The sequence below is a fragment of the Aquila chrysaetos genome, chromosome 26 (assembly GCF_900496995.4).
Source record: "Aquila chrysaetos chrysaetos chromosome 26, bAquChr1.4, whole genome shotgun sequence".
In the NCBI taxonomy this organism is placed as follows: Eukaryota; Metazoa; Chordata; class Aves; order Accipitriformes; family Accipitridae; genus Aquila; species Aquila chrysaetos.
The window spans coordinates 4803833-4822623 of record NC_044029.1 but is presented as its reverse complement, the minus strand read 5'-3'; the positions used below and the strand labels follow the sequence as shown (position 1 = coordinate 4822623).

Below are 18791 nucleotides of genomic sequence, written 5' to 3'. Positions count from 1 at the left end.
AAGATTTAGGATTCTAGGAATGAGTTAGCAAAGATTTAGGCTTCTAGGCAGTACTAGGACGTCTGGGGAAAGTCCTGGCGCTTCCCACTGTCACACGTTGATGGGTGGGATTAAAAAGCACAGAACCACTGGCTCAATGTTCTTGTAGTTTTAATTGCTGATCTGTCCTAAGGCACAGTCCAAGATGAGGGATAGTGAAATGTCGTCTCCGTGTCCAGCTAGAGCTTGCTGAACTGTAGTCATATGTTTGGGTTTTTCTTTGGTGGTGAAGAATGGATGATCTTGAAGGGACCTGTCTGCAGTTAGTATGTCATCAAAGTTGCTATTGAAAGCTGCCTGAGTGGTCTAGCTTCTCAGCCTGCAGGGAATGCAGTGCTACACACAAAGCTCTCAGGCTGACTTCATAGCAAAGTAGTATAGCAGTGGGAGTTGTGACCTGGGGGCTGATAACCAGTTTTCTACTACACATGGTTTTGCCTTGAGAATATTCTGAGGAAGACTTCCAAGTCCTGGCTTTACTGGAGCTCTGCTTGCAGATTTTTGCAGTGGTGCAGTGCATGGGCCATGACTGTAGGAGAAGGTTAAGCTGGGATAGCTAAGGAGTGAGTATAGAATATTACTGGATGATATATCATACAGTATAAACTTAGTACAAATTTCTTTGTTAATGTAAAAGCCCAATCAGAGTGTGCACAGTGTCCAGATGCTGTGACCTTCTCTGGTTCATACAGATACCAAAATGTTACTTCTGAATCATCTTTTTCCCTTTGGATATGCTTTCACATCAGCAGGCAAAAAAAGAGAAAAGGGCAAATCAGAAAGTGAAAAATAGGAGTACCTGCTGTTATGATGTGAAGCAGTCCTTCCATAGCTCAGTTTTGTTCTTGCCCTCATTTCTTTCTCAGGGCAAAGCAAAAGATTTTCCCATACATCATGGTGGTTCTGGTCAAGAATCGCAGTACTCAGCAACCCTAGGCTGTTTTGAACCCTGAAGATGGAGGTCAGCCTACTTCACTCATGCACAGAGCTCTCTTTTCATCATGTTTTGTTCAAGTGCTATCACACAAAGTGAATCTTAAAACCAGCTACGTGCAAACATGTGGTTTAGGCAAATACTTTGATTACCTTTCAGCAGTGTATTGTATGTTAAGCTGTTCTGTGGCTGCTTAGAATATGTGTTGTCATCAAAATTTCAGTACGAGGCTTCATGATAGAAGAGCTGCATGTTGTAAACAAACTTGAAAAATGCCAACATAATCAGTGTTTATACACCATGAGAGAAACTCTTTCTAAAGGTGAAGAAGAGAACCCGGCAAATATAAAGCTCTTGAGTGGTGCTAGCACAGGGACATTTTGCTCAGAGGTTAAACCAACTCTTAATTCACTTTTACTACAGTGGCTATGCTTTTTTTTTTATGATGTTCTGGAGTAAGACGCAAACTGCCAGCCATGTTCAGCTCTGAGCTGTGCTTGCAATGCATAAAGATTTTTTCAAAGGTTAGGGGTTTTAATAAGCAAAAATCATTTGGTGACACTTGTTATACAGCTTCAGAGTTTCCAGGGTTTGATAGCTTGTGTAGCTGATGAGCATTAAAAGCTCATGCCTTTAAGTAAAATATTCTTAAGCTACAGGCTGAATCTTGTGTGCTGCCACAAGACTGCAACGCGCCATTTTTAAAGAAAAGCCAGAGTGGTATTCAGGGTTTTGACTTGAGCCATGGAAATTAATACTAACCTTTCTAGAGATGGATGTCCTTTCTATTTTTATACTAAGGTCAATGTCACCTGGCAGGCTGGTTACAGTACAGTGAACTGTTAAGAGTTTTGTGAATGAATAAACTTCAAAGGACGCACACTGTAGCACTGGTTTGAACTGTGTTTCTTCAGTATTGGGTCACGCACAAACTAAGCATTGGTTTCCATTAATTTATTAAAATGGAGAAATTTATAGTGGGAGTTATAATGGCATTTCTTAATGGTAGGAGTGTTAATAGCTTACAGTATGATAGCCCACCGGCCCTAAATATCCCTCTCTTTCCCACCAACAGTAGCATATTCAAAATCTTTGTTTTAAAACCCAAGCAAAGATCTTTGTAGTCAAATTTATATGCCATGCAGTTGTTCCACAGTCTGCCTGTGTGCATGACTTCAAATTTTTTTTTTATCCTTAAGTTCTGTTCATGTTAGTGATTTGGGTTTTTACTTCTACTAAATGTTTAGTATGAATTTCATTTAAGTTTATCTGCCATTTCACAGGTTACAGTAATTAAGATAACCTGTCAAGTTCCTTAGGTACAGTAAGTTTTACAAACCTGAGAGTAGAATACCAAAATGAAGTTACAATATAAAGCAATCCCAGGAAGTTATTAAACCTCATCTAAATGAGGAGCTACTCTGTTAATGAATTTAGAGCTTAGTCTTTAATTGGGTAGTGTGAAACACAGAAATAAGAGTTGTTAGCACATGTGGTGTTCAAAGAGAAATATGACACGAATAATAAGGGTGGCAAGCTGATGATGTCCAGCCTCTTAAATGAAAGGAGAACCTTCCCACTCCCTTTTCTTCCTCCATCTCACCAAAAACTGAGACTCTTGCTTTGTTTGTAGTTGGTAGTATATTGAAATGCCTACCAAAAAATATGCAATTTCTCCCAGATCTGTGTGAATATAGCTTCTAAGAAGAAGAGGCTGATGCTGAAGGTTAATCTGCTGCAACAGTGAAAATGGCAGTAGTATTATCTAAGACCTCTCGCAGGAAATAGACGAATCTGCTCCAGTGTGTGTCTGATATTTGAAAAGTGATTGGGTGTTACAGACTAGAACTAGGTAGAAACTGTACAAAATCTACAGCTGAAAGATTGTGGCAGGTACAGCGAAACCGTTGGGGTTTTATAAGAGTATGCAAGAAAGGGCAGGAATAGTCTTGCACTGTGCCTTCAGGACCGTAGCCATTAAAGTACTATCCAACAGATCCCACAGTTAAAAATAACACTTAAATCTTTCAGATTTTAAGCAACTTTCTGCCTTGGTAGACTGTTAGCCTAAAAATTAAACTGCAGCATGACTCTTGCTCCATCTACAGGAAACAAAAGGCAAGTCTGACTGCACATCTGAGACTGCAGTATGTCTAGAGCTGCCAACAGTGAATGACCTCCAGGCTAGAAAGATTATGGGATGAAGTGGAGGGTTTTCCCTCTTGTGGTTGGATTTAGACTAATACTAAAATATATGTATAAATTCAGATTTGAGACCTTATCTACATAGTACTCAGACTTCCTTAAGGAATTGTTCTTGGGGGGACGTAGCACTTAATTCAACAGCTTGTCTGTCAAAAGAAATGTGGGTTTTTTTCAGGCTTTTATCCCAAAGTTTAGACTGTCTTGCACACTTACTGTAGCCTATAGGATTCTGTTTACTTAAAGAACCATATTTGAACAGCCATGGGTACATAAAGGCCAGAGGAAGAAAGATATTTTTATTAGAGACAAAATGGTTCAAAGTCTAGAACTTAACCAGTGTATTGGGTTAGAAGCTTACAATTAGGAAAGTGGGAACTTTATTTGACTTCCTGGTGAAAAAGCTGAAGCATTTCTTGGTCCTCTAGCACTTAATTTTGACACATTTTGAAGGAACTACATTAGATAAGAACTTGGAGGAAATATTTTTATTAGCAAAAGCACTTAAAAAAACCACTGTCGAGTTGATGGTGGTTTTTAAACTATGAAGATGATTCAGTTGAATATATTACTTGCAGAGAAAAATCATGAGACTCTTAATTACCACCTTTTTATACTTTTGGGTATAGAGGTTTTCAAAAGACGCTACTGTCTGCAGGAATTATGCTATATTTTGGAAGCACATATCTTTGCCTAGAGAGTAACTAGACATCAGTGACAGTAATCACATTTACATAGCAACATCTGGTTGCACAAAAGCTTCATTATAAGCTTTGGGGAATTTTTACACTTAATGTAATGGAGTGCTTCTAATTGTTTCATTCAGAATTACTCAGCTAAGAGTATTTGTTTAAACCACTGATTTGCTTGGAGGGAGAATAGAAAGCTGTTAAGTAAATTCCACTTAGAGTAACATTGATGATAAATTCCCACTGTGACTAGGGGTACTAGTAAGTTGAAAAAACTTCTCTATGAAAGCTATTCAGTATTGGTAAACTTACCTGGTGGTGGTGTTTGTGCCGTGTGGTAGATATCGTTTAATTGTCAGACTCCCACTTAGCAGTTCAGAGAAGCCCTCCTGCATCTATTGATGGTGAGTTTCTTTGTCCTTCAACTGTCCTGTTGCCATAGACCTGCCTTTAAGAAATCTTTGTAACCTAAGTGAGGCCTTGGCTGGGACTTCTTAAAGAGTTATAAAATCTTGAAAGTTTTTTGGTTTGGGGAGGTTGGTGTTGAGGGGGGGGAGTTGGTTGGATTTGAGGTGAAGGGGAGTAATTTTTTTCCCTCAGATTCATGTTACTTTTGATGGAATAGGATGATGGGAAATTGCCTTTTTTAGTTGTTCAGTTTGCCATGAAGTAAAAATCTTAAAGGGTTTAGTGATTCCTAGATAGTGCTGCATGAGAAGAAGGGCAAAAATTGAGGACAGAAATGTAAGTTTGTAGCCTTTTAGGTTCTGCTTCTCTTTTTTTAAAAGATACTGTAATGTTGAAGAAATTAGGACTAATCAGTAAAACTTAAGCACTTCTTCAGCGTGTGTTCCTTTAGGCTAATAAATGCTTTTTCATTACCCAGTGTAAAGCATAAGCAGTCTTTAGTGCCTGTTGTCGCATAGCTGACCTTTCAGAAAAAAATAAGTGTCTGTTGCTTTCATAATTAATATGCTGCCTAATCACTTACCCAGCAGGTCCACTTACGTATTTCAGCTTCATGAGCTCTAACCAGTATCTTTGTCATCACAGAAGACAACCAGAAGAATATTATATGTAGTTTTGCGTTAACTTCAGGTCTAGCTCTTGCTCTAGAGAAGCAAAATGCTTGTTGAGTTGCACAGGCTGCGATCAGACTTCCTTCATCAAAACTGCTTAATAAATATCACCAGCCATCTGCTTTCTTTAAAAAGACAGACACAGAAAACATTCACTTGTAAGATCTTGATTAGACTTATTGCTAAAGCCTGCCCAGTTGTCTGTCAGAGTTACTCATTAAAATGTAATTAAGATCCATATGGTCCTTTTTATATAAAGACGTAAGACATCAGTAACTTTCTTTGGTTGAAGCTGGAAACAAAGACTGAAGGCTAGAAAATGTCATCTTAGCACTAAGAAGCCCTATTTTAAATATCGGTTATACAACAAGACAAAAAATAACCTAAATATGGCTTTGTCTACCAGTAGACTACATACGCTTTTATGTCTCAGGCGTATGGACTGAGATTTGTTTAGAATAAATGGATGATCATAAACTACTTCTGTTGGAAGAGGCATTATATATTACTTTTGGAAAAACAAATCCTAGAGTCTCAGTAGAACATAATGACTGTCTTAACTGTATTGATAAAAATTACTGAGCACAGGCTGATACACATGGGGGTTGTTTTAAAAAGTTGAAGTAAAGCTCTAAATTTAAAGCCTTTTGTAATGTTACTAACTAGAAAAAGAATTCAAAACTTTGTTTGTAGAGAATTGGGGATATAAATTTGGTTTTAAGCTTACATACCAAAAGCTATGCTTTTGTATGAAAATTAGCATACATTAAGTCATTATGCTGCAAGATCCACCCAGTAACCTACAGTTTAATTTGTTATTGTATTTTGAAGATTTGGACTTAAGTTTCTGTGTAAAATAGCAATGGAGTTTTAATGATTCCCTCTCTAGATTTATTATTATTCTAATTGAAATTATCTCTTGTCCTATCTACTTCCCTGGATTATTTCAGTATTGGATGGCATTTATCTCTTTAATAAAATAGAGTACAAAAGAACATGTAAAGTAAAAACAGTATTTTGGTCTGGATGGAAAACTTGAAAGATTTATGCATTCTTTGATCCACTCATTGGGACAAGCTTTTGTGTTCTAATACTCTTAAGTACTCTAAAAATAGAAACTCCAGAAGCAATGCAGCACTGTCTAATTAAAACTTATGTTAAAACACTTGCTTAAATAACCCTACTAAGGAGGAGTATGCTGATGTAGGAGGCTGGTACTGATATTTTAGTTTTTGAAATTAAAAAGCACATGTTAACACTTTTTCCTGTTTGTTTTGTAGGCTGGTGTAAAGGGAAAGCTAGGCAGACTGCTTGGGATATTTGAGGTGAGCTATTTCTTTTACCTTTTAAACACAATGTTTGTTGGTTTTTGGTTTTTTGGTTGTGTTTTATTTTGGGGGGGGGGGGAGGTGTGAGAGCTGATAAACTACAACATCAGACTTAAGTTCTTCAGTATTGCCAGCCTATAATTTTGCAATGCTGCTGGAAATGCTCCATTAGACAGGTGATTTCCTTTAGTTGTTACATGATGTGTGAAGATTTGAATAGGAGGATTTCAAAATACTTGGAACCTTCCTGGAAAGATTAAATTACTACTTGGACAACATCTAGAAGTTTGGGGTTTTTTTAAAAAAAAAAAAGTGAAACTAACATTGATAGATCTAGGATTTCTGAAATATCACACATGCCTTTTTTTGAGGCACTATTCTGACTTTTCCTCTCTGATTAGATGTTGCTGAAGTAGCTTGCTAACTTTCACACACCTAAATTGATAGGTCTGTATATGAAGTATCTCATTATGGCTTTGATTCACTTAAAAAAGCTAAGGCTTTGGATAACAGATAAATCTAACCTTTAGCAATACTACGTAGTTAAAAACTTGTATTTCATAGTGTAAACATCAGACTCTTAGCTACTGACAGCACAAGGATGTATGCTAGATATAACTCTCTTTTTAGTGTTGGTGCTGCCCACCTCTGCTCAGGTTCTAGACAGGAGCAGACTAGAAATGTAGGTGTGAGTCTTCAGATCATAACACATCTAGCGTTATTATGTTGTGCTGTATGATGGGTGAGAGTGGAAGTCCCTTAGTCTAGTAGTTAGATAAGAATATTCACAGTTTAATTATAAAACCAACTTTCAGAGGCAGTGTATTCCTGATAGGGATTTCCTATGTGAAATATTACTTAGTCATGTATGGTATGACTAGTTGATACAGTGCTAAAGGTGTTCCCATTGCGAAGTATGGAAACCATGACAAAATTAGAGAAGCTCCTGTTCGTAGTCAGTAGCACTCACCCTTTTTCTGATTTGTTTAGGGTTTGAGTACACCTGGATGGTCCTACACATTAAAAAGTTGCCTGTGTTTTAACTCTGCTGGTTAGTCTACAGAACTATTCTGTATTTCCCAGCTCAGACAAAAAAAAAAAAAAAACAAAAAACAAACAACAAAAAAAAAACCCAAAACACCAGGATACCTGTCATCTTGTTGCCTTAAAACAAGGGCTGCAAGGGATGATGATTCTTTGGTAATTCAGCTGTATGTTCTTCTTAAGCCACCTACCACCGTCTAGACCAGAGGAGATAAAAAAAAAAAAAAATCTGTGTTGAGTGGTACTTTTCTAGGTTAGTCCTAACTTAAATCAAGACCCTACTTCAGTTGCACAACACAGCCCCACAAGTAGTTGTTAGTACCATTAAGGGGGACACACGTTGCAACCTGGGGATGGAACTAAGAGAAGACGGAAACTGCTGAGTCCTCCCATTCTAGAACTACAGCCAGAAAGGCTACATGTCACAGATGTATCTACTCTATTTAATAGTGATATTGACAAAGAACAGTCTTGGAGTATTTTTATTTCCTAGTAAAGCATGACAGCTTAAAACTATGTTAAGCTTGTAGCAAAACAGAGTTAAGTAGGAATGGTTATTGGTGGAAGGATAAAACCATCTGCAAGGGGAGCTAGGTCATAACATCTCTTGGTTCTTAATATAGTTGTAATCGTAGATGGTCCTGTGTTTTCTAGGAGCTCAGTTCTTTTCCAAGGGGCAGTATGGTTTGGTTAGTCGGGTCGCTAGCACCTTTGACAGTACGCTAGCCTGTTTTGGAGCTAGCAGGGAGTAATGTCCACACAGACCTTGCGTGGACTGGCTGGGGCACAGCGACCCTGCCCCGCGCAGACTACCTCTGTCAGCCTCTCTATTTGACTTGCCCTGTTCAAAAAGCATGTGCTTTCCAGATAGGCGGTTAGTGCTGCGAACGTGGCAAACCTGTCAAGTGAACAGATGGTAATGATTTTTGCATTTGTCATGATTGCAAACATAGGCTATTTAATTTGCCTCACTTACTGAGTGAAACTTTATAGCCAGTGTTGCATAGATGATCTGGCCACGTGATGCAGTGGTTCCATCTTGCAAAGGTTTTTTTAATAACCTTTCATCTAGGAACATGAGTTGTGGAAACAGTTTTAGCAAATGCACTCTACTGTGGTAATTTACAACATACATAAAAGATAAGTAATGGGCAGTACTAGTGGACAACTGCTAATATTAAACTGGATGACCAAGAACATAGTTTGGTCCCACTTCACGATCTTCAAATTTGCTTGGGTTGTTTTAGGGGGTTTGGGTTTTTTTTAGCCTAGTAAAATAGAGTAGCTGTTTCAAATAAAATGTCAGTTTTCCCATCCTTTTGGGCCTACTCAGCACAGATGTTTATTTAGTGAAAATAAAAGCCAGGTTTTGCTGGCAAGTATCCTTCAGAGGTAAGTAATTTCTAATCTTACAGTTGTGGTAAGTCTAAGTTATTTTTTTGCTGACAATTAAAACGTCTACTTCTAATATTCAAGCAGAACCAGGATCGGAAGCATAGGACATATGTTTATGTTCTTACTGTGACGGAAATACTGGAAGACTGGGAGGATTCAGTTAATATAGGTAAACCCATTCACTGTCCTCATGTGCTACACTTAAAATGTATTAAACACACTTCTTTCATTTTCTGAAGCAATTCATATAATTCATGGGGGAATACTAACTCTGTTCTATAAACTGAAATTACTGGAAGTTGTGATGATATTCTTCCACGCTTTTGTACACATATAACTAGGCTTGCTTCCGACATATTGTGTTACTCTTACTTAGAATACCCTAATTAATATAATGTATTACTATGGAATAAACTTCATTATTAATTGCTGCTACAGCTCTTAATTTTTTTTTTTTTAAAGGCCAAATCTTTTACTGACTAATTACTTTTCCCTTAAAAAGTAGAATGTTTTGCTGTCTGATACTCTAGGGTGGTTTTGAAAGTGTCTTGGGGGTGGGGAATCTTTGGAAAGCTTTGATGACGTTCTTTTTCCCATGATTTTCCTGGGGGGAAAAAAATCACTAGTATTTACTTTCACTGTAGCGTAATTTTTCCGTAGCAATAGTGCTGACCTTAAGAGGTATCTATTCCTATATATATGTCTATGTCATACAGATACCACTGTCATGCAGTTTAGTTAGATTAACATCTTCTGTGATGTTGTATGGATCTTCCACTTTGAATTTAATTCGGTAAACATTAACTGGTTTTGTCCTTAAGTTTAAAAAAAAAAAAAAAGCTTAGCTCATTCAGTGTATTTGTCCAGCTGAAATTTTAGTTAACTAAGAATTGGTATAAAAACTGACATCCTACCTTGTTTGGTTATGCTTTGCCCTTTTCAGGAGGTGGTGCTTTAGGAGTGTTAGCATTCATAAACTTAACACTATGATCTGTCAGCAAATGGCATGTAACTGTAAGGGTCGTTTCAAAACTGTGCTCAGTTTTTCAGGTGGAGAGAGAATGTTTTGTTTCTGGTACTACCAAGTTGTGGGGAGTCCACCCTCTTAATTGCACATCAGGTTCCCTGTACAGCAACACTGATCAGTGGTCCATTACTTAAGAGGATCAATATTGGCAGGGGTGGGATTGTTTTGAGGGTTTTTTTTGTACCTGGAACTGCACAGGACCCGTGAGGACAGTACTGCGCCGTTCCTGCTTAGTGCCAGGCTGCGGGGTAGAGGGGAGCATCCAGCACTGCGGCTACTGCCGGCTTGCTTCTGGGGAGTGCTGCTGGCAGTGGATGAACCCCCTTGGTTTTAAACAAGCAGTTTAGAGATGTCTTAATAATGTTCAAGCATAGTACCTGTAAAACTCTAAAACCAAAGGAAAAACAGAATTAATCTCACTTCTAACAATACCATCCCTGACCGTGTCTATAAGTATTTTCAGAGGCCTCTAATTTTAAAGGACTTATTTGTATAAGAAAGATGGTCTGAGGACTACCTTACTAAGATAACTCTTAGAACTTATCTAAACCTATCTCTGGTATAAGGTATATTGTTTTTTAAAACTTACAGCTAACCTGAGTAACTCCATACATGGATATGTTTTGAGTATGGAGCACTGCTTTCTAAATCAGACCAAGCCATTCTTCTTCTGTAACTTCATGCATGCATATGTGTTCGTTCTTCAGATTGGTTTTTCTGCTAGGTATGACAATGTAGGAAGGCAGTATTAAGTAACTTAAATAATAATATCCTTTTCTGTAAGGACTAGATGTGGCTTTTGGAGCATATGAACAGTTATATGAGCTTCTGCCCAGTATCTGTTTCAAGAGAGTTATCTGAAAGGCTTTATTATGAACTCCATTTCAGTAGGCTTGAGTGAATCTCTTGTGTTCATCCATTCTTTCAAGGTCTTCTCACTATCTTTTGTCTGACAACTTGAACTTCTAAAGTAAAAGAAATGAGAAAAAGTGAATGATCAGATAGCAACAAATGGTGCTGTTACAAGTTTGTAACTGTTTTTCTTTGTGGATTATACTCATTCAGGAAGGAAAAGAGAATGGTTTAAAGTAGAAGATGCAATCAAGGTCCTTCAGTGTCACAAGCCTGTTCATGCAGAATACTTGGAAAAACTGAAACTGAGCTGTTCACCCACTAATGGAAACTCTGTGGTTCCCCCTCTTCCAGATAATAACTCCTTATATGTCACTTCTGCACAGACTTCTGGGTTGCCCTCTACTGTGAGATAAACATTTGGATTACCTTTTTATTCATGTCATCACAAGGGGAGACATCTGTGATCACATGTAGGCATCTGTATAACTGTCAATTCTAAGTGAAATATGTGAATGTGTCATAATGTCAAATTTATTTGAACATGTTTTTCCTTTTTAACAATGTAAAATAGTATTTCAGCAAACCAAAGCCATATATGGATTTTTTTTTTAAGATGCCTTAACAGGCCATTTTTAAAAAAAAAAAAAAAAAAAGAAACTTGAGTATATAAGTTTCCATATCTGCTAAAATAAAATAAGCATCTCAGTGGTGTTCAGCTTATTTAAGACTTGCCAGTTTTAGTCAGTAGTTCTGCAAGAGTACTTGCTTAGAAAAAAGCTTGAGCAAATAGTCTTATACTAAACTCTTATTTGGTATCCACAGATGAAGTGCTAAGATCTTAAGATGGCAGTATTTGGGTAAATGGGTGCATTGAAGGCAGAGATGCGTAAGTGTGACTACAATAAAGCACTAAACCACATTCAGCCCGTCGAGAGCAAAGGATACCGACACTAAGCACTGCTTGCCTCAGTTATCCAAAAGGTTGCCTTGTCCTATGCAGTCTTCATGTAATGTATAACTAGAGCAAGAACAATAATTTTGTCTTGCAACTACCAAAACTATCCACTATACTTCTGTTTCATCACTTGGTCAGCTGACGAACTGTCAGAAGACTTACATGAAAAGCATTGTAGATGTCTTTGCCCATTTTTTCCTTTTAGCATTTTGATAATGTTTTGTTTGTGTTGTAATAATACTGCAGGTTCCAAAAACTTGTAAGCTTCAACAGAAAGCATCTTATGTAGTGTTCCTGCAGTCTGTTGTAATCTAAAAATGTTCAGAGGAAAGAAAGACTTACCCAAGGGGCACCCTTACGTTACAGAGGTGTCTGTTAGCAAGCACGTGTTGAGGTGTCTTGCTCAGCAGGAACCAGTAGTGGTACCTCCTGGGCTTGGAGACAGGTGGGTTGATACTTACTTTACACTAGTGGAGAAATAATATTCCTTTGTCTTATTCAGAAGGTGTGCTGAAAGCCCCAATTTGAAGTTAATTCTTAAATGCTTCAGTTTTACTGTTTTAACATCAATTGCTTTAGCTCCTTGAATTAAAAGCTGGCCTCTTGATAAAAACTTAGTTGGAATAAATGAGGTACAGCTGACAACTTCCCTGTTCTTAATTATTTTCTCCTCTTTTTCAGCCAAAAAGATGAAAACAAAATCCACTGTCGGTCTTAATGTTTTTACCATAGGATTACTCTCTCTGTGTATGTGTGTGTGTATGGTTTCTTCTATAAGAATGCAATCTAATTCATGTGAACATCCTAATTCTGACTTTTTTCTAGGATCTAAACCCAACTGTACCTCCTCTATAGCCAGCCAAAACAGAGGTTGAGGTAGACCATTACCTCACATGTGAAGTTTATTCTGGGTAAAGCTCATTCTCGTACACAACATTTAAACCTTTGTAAATAGTCCAACTAGTAAATAGTGAGTGTAAAATGGAAAATAAATGTAATTTAAACCTTTTGTTACTCAATACACAAATGGTTAACTTCTACTTTTTTAACACAAATTGTGTAAAATGCTGCTATGAATTTTTTTGTGCTGTTACACTTTTTTAGGAAAAAATGTTGTTGCCACAAGTTACTCCTTAGAAAACCAATCTTGTGCCATATGTAAATGCAGTGAAACTAAGGAGACAGATGATCTGATCTCTTAATGCTGCTCTCTTTGAAGAGGCATAAATACTACTGACAAGAGGCATGAGCCACAGAGCTGAAGACTTCTGAAATGTTGGGTAGGATGCTGCTTTCCATCCCTGTATCTCCTATTCCAGGTCGCTTCCAGAACTGGAAAAGAACACACGACTCTGTTCAGGTGCACCTGAAGGTGGAAGTATTGCCAACAGCTTACCCAGCCTTTCAGTCGGGAGGTGGGGGGCTGCGGAAGGAGTGTTGATATTTCAGTAGCGCGCACAAGCGTATGCCTACTTTACATGGAACCTACTGCAGATTGGGACACATTTGCTCTGCTCACTTCTTTAAACTGAATCGTCTATCAAAAGCACTGTTTTGCCAGGTGAAAGAGAAGAAGGTGGAGTTGAGTGTGTTGAAGAATGTCTAATCTTTGTTAAAATCATACCCGCGGTGTATAAGGGTACCTCTGGCTCTAAAGCTGCCTTTAAAAGAGTGAATTATTTAGCTCCCTTTTTTGATCACTTTGCTCACTTTTTTTGTTCAGTAGTCATTTTTACACTTTAAATTGAGCAAACTTGTACAGGCTTTCTTGTAACAAGATTATATAGAATCTGTGAAAGCTAAAACAAGAATCCAGAGTTTGAGTTCTTATTCATAAAAACTGCTTCTGTCTCCGTTTCAGATTCTTGGAATGAAACCAATCCAAGCTTGTATGAGATTTAGTGGTAATGCATGATCTTATTTTGTAACTCTTGAATTATGTATTTGATAATAATGTAAAAATGTACAGTATTGCTGTTGCTAACAAACTCAGAGTTGATTGCCTATAAATATTTTGGTTATTTTTTTGGTCATACACATTTGAGCTGTTCAGTAATGCCAGACAGATATTTTTTTTTTTTTAAACAGCATTTGTTGTATAAATCTCTTCAGTCTCTATGCAACCTTCAGAATGAAGCTGCATTGCTTAGTTTGACTTCTACTCCCTTTCAAAGATAAATGTTCTGTGAATTGTAAAGGTAAAGTGAAAACACTTCAGTTATGCTACAGGGAACAACTGTAGTAAACAGGCAGTGGTACGGCTTCAGTCCTAATGAAATCTGACACTAAACTTCAACAGCAAGGGTCTGTGTAAAAATGGGAATAGGAAGGCTAAAGTTTTTTCTACTATCTATCAGTTTAAATGTAGAAGCGTTTTGGTTTTACATTCATCTCTATTTAGATGGGCCAAACCTATTTCATACAAAGCAGATTTGGGATTTTTCTCATGCCATAAGTTCTGTAAAATGTATCCAGATGTGGTTCTCTAGAGGAGAAAGGGAAGAGACAGGTTGTCATCTGCAACTTTCAAAAAGTCTAGTTTGCACTGCTGCTTTTCCTGGCTGTTAGGTTTTGAGATTATCATGAGTTAGATTATGGTGGTATCAAATAGAAATAGCCTTAAAGTTTAAAATCATGTGGAGCCAGAATTACATTAAATGGATGTGCTTTTAAACACCACAAAAAATACCAAGGTATTGTAGAGAGGCTCTTAAAGTGAAAATCTTATTTTGGTGCTTACTGCACCCTGACTTAGCCTAGCATTGGTCTGTTAACAATGTGCTGTGAAAAAAAAAAAAAAACCTGAGGCAAACACTTGGTTTACTTACCAACATGGTTTGTGAAGTGAAAACTGAAGGGAAGGGGTTGGGGGGGGGGATGGGGGGAGCAAATTAAGTTGTAAACATTTTGACCTGCTTGCATGGATTTTCTTTAAAGATTGATGTAAGAATTTTGACTTTTTATATTTGAGAAATACCAGAATAAAATCTAAATTAGTCCTGTGGATGATGTAGTCATTCCATCGCAAATACTGCAAAAGAAGTGTTTGTGCAAGAGTCTTCTATCCCATCTAAAATAGATGTAGTTTCATCTAATGTTTCCTACTTCTTGCCTCATCCTTGCACTCTAGCTTCATCGAGCCCTGGGGGAGAGCCCTCGGAAGAGCTTATCCCAGCACAACTGCCCTAGCTCACAGTAACTGCTGCCCGTACCAATGAGATTTCTCACTCTCCTTTCATTCTTTGTGTCTTCCAGTTGCAGCATAGACATGTATTTAAGATCTACACAGTAACAGAGAGACCAGCTGCATCAGGTCAGACCAAAGGTCCATCTAGCCCAGTGCCTCATTTTCAGCCGTGCCTGTAGGAATTAGGAACAGCAGGACAGTAAGTGTTTGCCTCAGGTGCCCCCCTGCCTACCACTATTTCTAGCTCGGGATCCTCCCCAGCCAGACATAGTTTCTTTGTGCTGTTAGAAGGAATGGATTTCTTTTCCTTGAACTTGACACCACACTCCCCATTAGAACACATCTCGAATACCCACCCCAGCTGGGAGAGCACTGCCAGAGCTTGCAGACCCACCTCCTCTTGTTTTCTGAACCTGCTTCCTTCCACATCGTTTTGACAGTGAGCAGTTATTCTGTTACCCCTCTCTATGACTTCTGACAAGTAGACAGGTACCACACATCCTTCTCCTCTCCAGATTTAAGAGAGTTTTACCGGAGTTGTGTCTGGCTCCTGTCAGAACATCTCCCATGCATCGTGCGAAGTTGAAGCATGCAAGTAGGGGTAGAGTGTGCATCAAAGCACAACACACAGAGGGAAAGGCAAAATGATTGACTTTTCCAAGACAGAAAGATAGTAAGAATCTTCAAGCTTTAAGTTGAATAGTTTGGGGTTTTTTTTTTAAATTTACCCTCATAATTGCACCACTGTTCTGGCCTCAGTACTGCTGTGGCATTAAGCTCGGCACTGCGTGCTCAGCCCAAGTGCTGAAGCCAGCGCTGTGTCCATATTGGAAGACAACGCTCCACACAAGGAACAGTATTGCCTGGTAACCTGCAAACTCAGCAGCCACAGCCACATCCCTGCTGGTGGCAATGTGAGCGCTGTGGGCTACGTACCACCCGGAACAATGCTCTCGGGCAATCTTCTGTCCCTAAGCAGGAAATGCTGTTCGAAGAGCTAAGTTTGGGAAGGCTCCAGACCACTGTAGGATCAGCTGCCATTTGCCTGATGCCCCACACTGAGCTTTGAGCAGCTCCCGGTGGTAGCCCTGGTTCCCAACAGCTTTCCTCATTATTTGTTACCACCAGTTCTGATGGGTGGACAGTACGAAGCAGCACGTACGGCAATGCACGCTGCTGGCCAAAGACCATCACCTTACGCACTGACCCTGGCGTTGGCTTACCTGTGGCTTGGTGCCTGTTACATCCAGACTCCGTAACAAGGTCCTCGTCCTAAAGGACTTTTTGCTGCCATTCAGCGGCTTAATTCTCCTAAACACTTCCTTCTTTCCTGCCTTCTGGGTACACCACTAACACAGCCTGTCCTTGAATAAGGCAGGCAAACATCCGCAGCAACTGAAGAAAGGAAAAATACCGTTAGAATCACCTTACTGTGTCTTAGTCTCCTGAGATTAGCCCGCCTTTAATAACTGTGCACGGGGCATAAGACCACAGAGACCCCTCCACAGATTTCACAGTGCCCATCCTAAGCCTTCAGTGTAACCTGTAATAACGAGTAGCTGATGGGAAAACCACAGCAGCAGTACTTCTGAAGGCACAGCAGGTATTCGGGCTGAGCTGAGCACACCTGCTACAGCAAGCAGAAACTGATCATTGCACACGAAATCTTTGATTTATGACTGACCTTGCAAGCCTGTCTACAGAAATCATGGACATCTGAACTCGGGTGCCGGTCGGGCAGGGAGGCGCAGATTAGGCCTGAACCAAAAATACTCCTTCACAGCAGCTCTGAAGACGAGAGCCCCACCTACGCCAGAGTACCTGAAACACAATTTCGCAACAAGTACTCCAGTCACAGCTGAGTTTCCCATGCGATAAAATTTATATTTTACTTTTTAAAAAATAAAAATCTTTCTGTTACATGCCACACCTGCACGAATCTCTTTGTCTGGGAAGGCTCGTGCAGTGCAATAGACAGAAACCGCAGGTACTGTACGTACCTCCTAGTGCTCGCTTCCTTGGGGAGGGTTCTTGAGTATTCAGCGTCTCAGCGATAATGAATGGTGACAACTCCCTAGCAACATCCCGAGCTACCCCGGTGAGTCATCTTGGGATGTAATTCCCTTTCCTAAAACAGGTCATCCAGTGGGCAGTGTTCAGCTGACAGCTTCCACCACCACCCTTCAAATCACAGCAGTTTTTATCCTTAGTTTTCTGCCCTGCAGACAAATAGCAAATACTCTACTTGCTCACACCTAACCCCTTACTGTCAGTGTTGAGGGGAGTTTACGAAAGCAACCACCACAGAGAAAGCAGTTAGCTGCTTGACGCCACCCTTCTAATGTACTGCAGTGCAACATAACAATTAGATATTTGCTTTAAAATCTTCCTACACACTTTGACAGGAAAGGTTGCAATACACAGTATGAAATCCATCATAGCAGACGTGTAATTATTAACTTCATGCCATGCTCAGAATGTAATATGGTTTAGCAAAGCTTAATAGATCTATCAAATTGATTGCACTAGAAATTGTCCAAACTGCACTGAAGCAGGCAAGTCTTGTACTGAAACAGGCAGATTTAAACACAGGCAGGCAAAAAAAAACCCAAAGCAAACCTATCCTCTGAGCTTGTGTACCACAGCAGTCCCCTCCCATGGCTTTAGGATAGAGGTGTTGCTCTTTTCTCCCCATACAAGTAAGAAAAAAGCCAGAGCAATTGGAACGCGTTATGAGAGAAGTTATCAATGTTTATCTTCCTTATTTTAAGAGATGTTAAGAACTGTTCGGAACCTGTATTGCACACTGATGGCAGCCCACTACAGTTAAATGAAGCTCAGTGTCTATGTAATGAATAACCACTCTTCCTTTTATTTCAGTGTCATATTACATTACAGTCAAGACATGTTATTGACAAAACCTACCAGACATTTTACTTTAAGAGTAACCCTCAAAAAAACCCAAAATAGCCCACGAAGGAATGTACATAAATCGAGATGTCACAATTTTTGATGTTACTAGTCCATTAAGATGTTTCACAATAATCTCAACGTGTTGGAAATACACTTTCTCGAAAGCTATAGAAGCAACGTTTCACTTGGTTTAGACTAAAGTCAGCTAAGATACAAAAAACCTGTTCCATCAGTTCCCAGTGATAATACACTTCACGTGACAGAACACAGCTACACGTTAAGAGACCACCACTGAACGGTTATGCAAAAATAAAAGCCTTCCAAATCCTCCTCTTGATCTAAAAGAAACTACTGCAAAAGTATTTTGCACGTGTGGTTTTAGAGCCCACGTGATAACCCAGGCTCAACAGTGACACAGTTGCTATCCAGACACTAACACACGAAATGCAATGTCACCACTCTTGCTCAGGATTTCGGGACGTTTGACACGTAGCACCAGTAATGCTAGAGGAAACCCATTTTAAAGTTACTGTAAATTTATCTGATGAACATCCACTAAAACTGGAGATAAAACTAATGCTCCCTTAAAGATAGCTGCATTTGCTAACCAGCTGTAGTGGTAGACATAACAAAGAAAGAAGTAACTTTGACTTTCAGATAGTGGCTGTGAATATACACCTGCTTAACGGAGGAAAAAGTCCTATCTAACCAGCTTCAAAGAATTTAGCCTAAAAGTTTCATAAGATAGAACGAAATTCCCAACCTGGCTTTATACAGGGCTTTAAATCAGGTTTTAAAAAGTTAAAAACGTATTATTTAATATATATCATCAACTTTAAAAGGATTAAAATATGTATGAATAAACCCCACAACAAACAAACTTTAGTTTTTAGGAAGCCCACTTAAAAATTCCTTCATTACAACTACCATTTGAAAAGACTCTGAAGAGTTTTCAAATACAGTATTTTACCTATCCTTTTACACCATTAATATCAGATATACCATCACTATGGACTCATACATTCAAACTCAGACAGCATGGACTTCTTTAATAAAATCTCAAATTTGTTGAGATAGTTCAAAAAAAGAACCCAGACACATACTGGCTACTGTGTACTCAAACGGTTCTGTAATCCACTTTATT

The 18791-nt window shown here is 38.8% G+C and overlaps 1 protein-coding gene across 3 annotated transcripts in view; it reads left to right on the top strand.

Annotated features, from left to right (window-relative positions):
* The window catches only part of NUDT4 (nudix hydrolase 4), a 30405-nt gene extending 15854 nt beyond the window's left edge, over positions 1 to 14551 (top strand). For 2 of the 3 annotated variants that reach the window (XM_030002682.2, XM_030002684.2), the window contains exons 3-5: positions 6224 to 6268; positions 8792 to 8879; positions 10803 to 14551. In XM_030002682.2, the coding sequence (XP_029858542.1) occupies positions 6224 to 6268; positions 8792 to 8879; positions 10803 to 11005 (336 nt within the window). In that variant the 3' untranslated portion in view covers positions 11006 to 14551. The remainder of the gene's footprint in view (positions 1 to 6223; positions 6269 to 8791; positions 8880 to 10802) is intronic. The other variant, XM_030002683.1, reaches the window with a different exon arrangement.
* Positions 14552 to 18791: the final 4240 nt, after the last annotated feature.